A 4,333-nucleotide genomic window follows, 5' to 3' on the forward strand; every position below is an offset into this window, starting at 1 on the left:
CTACCGGCCTGCCTACCAAGTGTCATTTGTTTTCCCCCACTTTGGAGGAGGGGCTTTGGAGGAAGGCCTGAAGGGAGGGGCGGGGATTTTCTCAGTTGCATTTTTCAAAAGTCTAACAGGACATCACAAACATACTGCACCTTTAAATATTGTTGACCTACTGTAATAAAATTGTAGTAATCAATCATGAACTCTCTCTCTCTCTCTCTCTCTGGCTCCCTGTCTTCCTCCAGCAGTGGTCGTTGTGTCTGGAGCTCCGTGGATGTGGTGTGTGCGCTCCATCCTGCCTCCTTCCTGTCACGCCCCGGTCCATCAGCCAATCAGCCATCCCTACCACCCCTTAAGCCCCGCCCCCTCTCCGTCTAATGTTGTAGCACAAATCGTGGATGTAGACCATAGAAACCGAAATCAGCAGCCGTGTCCGTGCGTGTGAGTGTGTATGTACCGTGTCCGTGCGTGTGAGTGTGTATGTACCGTGTCCGTGCGTGTGAGTGTGTATGTACCGTGTCCGTGCGTGTGAGTGTGTATGTACCGTGTCCGTGCGTGTGAGTGTGTATGTACCGTGTCCGTGCGTGTGAGTGTGTATGTACCGTGTCCGTGCGTGTGAGTGTGTATGTACCGTGTCCGTGCGTGTGAGTGTGTATGTACCGTGTCCGTGCGTGTGAGTGTGTATGTACCGTGTCCGTGCGTGTGAGTGTGTATGTACCGTGTCCGTGCGTGTGAGTGTGTATGTACCGTGTCCGTGCGTGTGAGTGTGTATGTACCGTGTCCGTGCGTGTGAGTGTGTATGTACCGTGTCCGTGCGTGTGAGTGTGTATGTACCGTGTCCGTGCGTGTGAGTGTGTATGTACCGTGTCCGTGCGTGTGAGTGTGTATGTACCGTGTCCGTGCGTGTGAGTGTGTATGTACTTCAATGTTATCCTTTACTTAAACTAAGAGGAAAAAAAATACCATAAAAAAATTCAAGTGTATTTAGATTCGGGATTTCTGCATATCAGCTGACTTGGAATGGTGGATATGTGTTGACTTTTTTCTTGCGCGTTTCCCACACGAGGACCGTGTTGTTTAACTGTGGACTGTGTTCGGTGTGTGTACCCCACTGGCCAATCCTATGCCCCCCCCCCTCCCACCCCAGCTGTCCAATCAAATACTGAGTTGTGTTTATGACATCACTCAACACTTGTTTGCTACTTTTCTCCATCGATCCTTCCAGCCAGCCTTTGAGCACAGCTGTAGGTGTGTGACTATGAAAACAGATTGACCTTTGAGAACAGCTGTAGGTGTGTGACTATGAAAACAGATTGACCTTTGAGAACAGCTGTAGGTGTGTGACTCTGAAAACAGATTGACCTTTGAGAACAGCTGTAGGTGTGTGACTCTGAAAACAGATTGACCTGCAGCTTTTACCAGAAAGCTGGGTTCACCTGGAGACTATGTTCAGTCCTTTTTTTTAATTTTATTTTGTCACTTTTTTGAGGATTGTGTGATAAATGCAAAATGTGTTAAAATTGCATATGCATTTAGACTATTTTGAAGATAGATTATACATATATTTCATTAATCTTTATTTTGAGAGAAAATGTATCATATATTTTAGTTATGTCTATGAATTCTATAGTGAAAAAAATTGGAAGCAAGCAAATTGGAAAAAGTCCCTTTTTCCCCCCTTGTACATAATCTCCATCTCTATTCAGTCAGTTTTGAATGCAAACTCAGCCCAAAGTGTTCACTGTTGCTCTCCCTGCTGGTGTGGAGTGGAACTGCATTTTAAAGCATGTCAATTGAGGCAGACCTGGGCCGTCTTCCAATACTCCGAAAATCCTCCTTCCCTTGTCTCTGCTTTGAGCACTACACATTGAGCTGCGTTCACAGACACGAGAAAGTTGTTGCTCGCCTATCAGTGAAGGAGACAAGGAAAGCAGGTGTGTGGAGAGAAAGTGGACGTGGCCCTGGTCTCCTAGCAGGTCATAGTGGAGCAGTGATCCGTACGGTTGTCCAGTCTCCTCCGGCGGTGCTGAGGAAGCAGCAGGGGACTCTCACTGGAAATCACTCAGATATACACTGGATGTTTATGTGTTGTTTGTTTATTTAAAATGGTGACTACTGTATCTTAATCCATTGTGAAAAAAAGTGTTGAGAAAGAAAAAAAGACAAATAAAACTCCAGAACGTGGATAAATAATGTATTTGGTTGAAGACCATGTTTTGGTTGGTGGATGGCGTCGGCCCCTCCCCCCTATACTACTTGCATGTGAGTCCCACTAAGATGCAATAAAGTTCAAATTCACAAACAAGCCAATGGACCTGCTCCTCATCACTTCCAGTATGTCTGCACTCCTGCCCTCATCAGTCAGCAACGCTCTGTCCATCACAAAGATTGGGTCCATGAGTTTTTATTTGGTACATTTTATACAGAACAGAAACTGAAATATGAATGACACTGCTATTAAAATTTATATTAGGAAAAAATCATATTGTTCCTAAGAAATATTTTTGACTTGAACATGCAAGATGCATATACCTGTAGCATCTCCCTGGAGATGAATAATGTACTGTTGATAAAGCGTTGATCAGCAATGATAGAAGACAAAAAGCTCTTAAGTTTAATATCAAGTAGAACCAACACCAATGGAAGTCCATCTAGCACCCCTTCCAGTACGAGCACCGTAGCCTTGCTGTTCCACTTCCTGTTCCACTTCCTGTCTCCCGTTCTGACACCCCTGGTCTGAGGAACCAAGTGGATGTTCACTATTCTGTCCATCAGTTGTACCCAGGTGAACAGTCTCTATCTCTGTGGCCGTCCCCATACAATGCTAAAACTCTACAACCCAAAGTGAAACACTAAATTATATAAATGCGACTTGTTGCTACCCATTCATTAGTCTGTCCCTCTGGACGATGAGACTAACTCCTGGCCGGATCCCCGGTAGATCCCTCTGGTAGATCCCTCTGGATCCCTCTGGATCCCTCTGGATCTCTCTGGATCCCCCGGCTCAAACCTCCTGACACCGGCTGGGGTCGTCGTGGATCCAGTGGCAGATCTGGGCGTATTTGGACGGCGTGATCCTCACCGCCACGTTGAAGTCCCCGCCCTCCAGCCCCCGGTGCCCTGAGAACACGCCGATCACCCGGCGCTCCCACCTCCCCCTCCCGCCCGGCTCCTCAGCTCCCCGCCGGAGGCGGACGTAGACGCCTGCGCCCGTCGCCCGCTGCTGAGCGTCGCAGCGCTGGTACAGCAGGTCCTCCGACTCCTCCATCACCGAGCAGAAGCGATACACCACCCGCTCCCCTCCGCCGCCGCCGCCGCCGTCCGCGTCGAACCCGGAGAAGTGGACCCGCCTGAGTGGGAGGGGCCCGGCCGAAGGGGGCGGCGCCGCCCCCAGCTCCATGTGCTTCTGCTTCACCGGCCGCCTCAACTCCAGCAGCGCGTAGTCGTAGTCGAGCGCGGCGTAGGCGTCCACGCCGTCGTGGATCCAGCCTTTGGGGACGCGGGTCAGTTTGACGCGGGACCAGCGGAAGGCGGGCTGCTTCGGGGGCTCGGGGAGGCTGCGTGGCACGCGGCCGGCCCGGGTTCGCCTCCGTCTACCCCCGCCTTCCTCCTCCGTCTCTTCTCCGTTCCCCCCTTCGCCTCCGTCCGCCGGGAACGCCCCCTCGACGGCGTTGGCCTCCCCCGCGCCTCCCTTCCTCCCTCTGCGCCATCCTCTTCTTCTGGGAAAGCGATCTGGCTTCCCCGCTCCCACTCCGTTTCTCTCCTCCCCCTCTCTCTCCCCTGGCTCCGCCCCTTCCTCCTCCTCCCCTCTCCTCCCTCCCCCTCCTCCCCTCCGCCGCCCCCCCGTCCCCCTGCGCTTGGACCTCAGCTGCAGGACGCCCACTCTGAGCTTGCGGACCCCGTCCAGGTAGTCGGTCCCGTCGTGGACGCAGCGGGCCGACGTCAGCACGTGCCGGGGGGACACTAGGACCCCGGAGCAGCCCGTGGAGAGGCGGACCGCCGCCGAGAACGGGTAGCTGGTGGCGAAGCGCGCGTCGGAGATGACGAAGCGGCCGTCCACGCCGTACACCTGCCGCTTCCTGCGCGCGCGGGGGCGAGAGGGTGCGGCCGCGCGCTCGTTCACGCCCCGCAGCGTGACCTCGGTCTGCGTCCGCGTGCCGTTCTCGTACACCGTCTCGTATCCCAGCATCCTCTCCCTCCGGGCCCGGTCGGGAGGGGGGAGGGCGCTCTGGCACTCGATCCCGCACGCCGGCGCCCCCCGCCGCCCCTCCTCCGCCTCGCCGCCGAACGCAGAGGCCTGCAGGAGCTCCGTGTGACCGGGCAGCAGCAGCGGCACCCTCTGAAC

At 53.8% G+C, this 4,333-nt stretch overlaps 1 protein-coding gene across 1 annotated transcript in view; it reads right to left on the reverse strand.

The window, feature by feature from the left end:
- Positions 1–2,446: 2,446 nt before the first annotated feature.
- Positions 2,447–4,333, reverse strand: part of LOC311321572 (inactive serine protease 35-like) — a 2,812-nt gene continuing 925 nt past the window's right edge. The window contains exons 2-3 of the mRNA XM_084453567.1: positions 3,794–4,333; positions 2,447–3,679 (exon numbers count right to left, since the gene is read on the reverse strand). The exon at positions 3,794–4,333 is cut by the window's right edge and continues 118 nt beyond it. Of these exons, the coding sequence (XP_084309693.1) occupies positions 2,993–3,679; positions 3,794–4,333 (1,227 nt within the window). The 3' untranslated portion in view covers positions 2,447–2,992. The remainder of the gene's footprint in view (positions 3,680–3,793) is intronic.

The sequence above is a fragment of the Borostomias antarcticus genome (assembly GCF_949987555.1).
Source record: "Borostomias antarcticus genome assembly, chromosome: 19".
NCBI lineage: Eukaryota > Metazoa > Chordata > Actinopteri > Stomiiformes > Stomiidae > Borostomias > Borostomias antarcticus.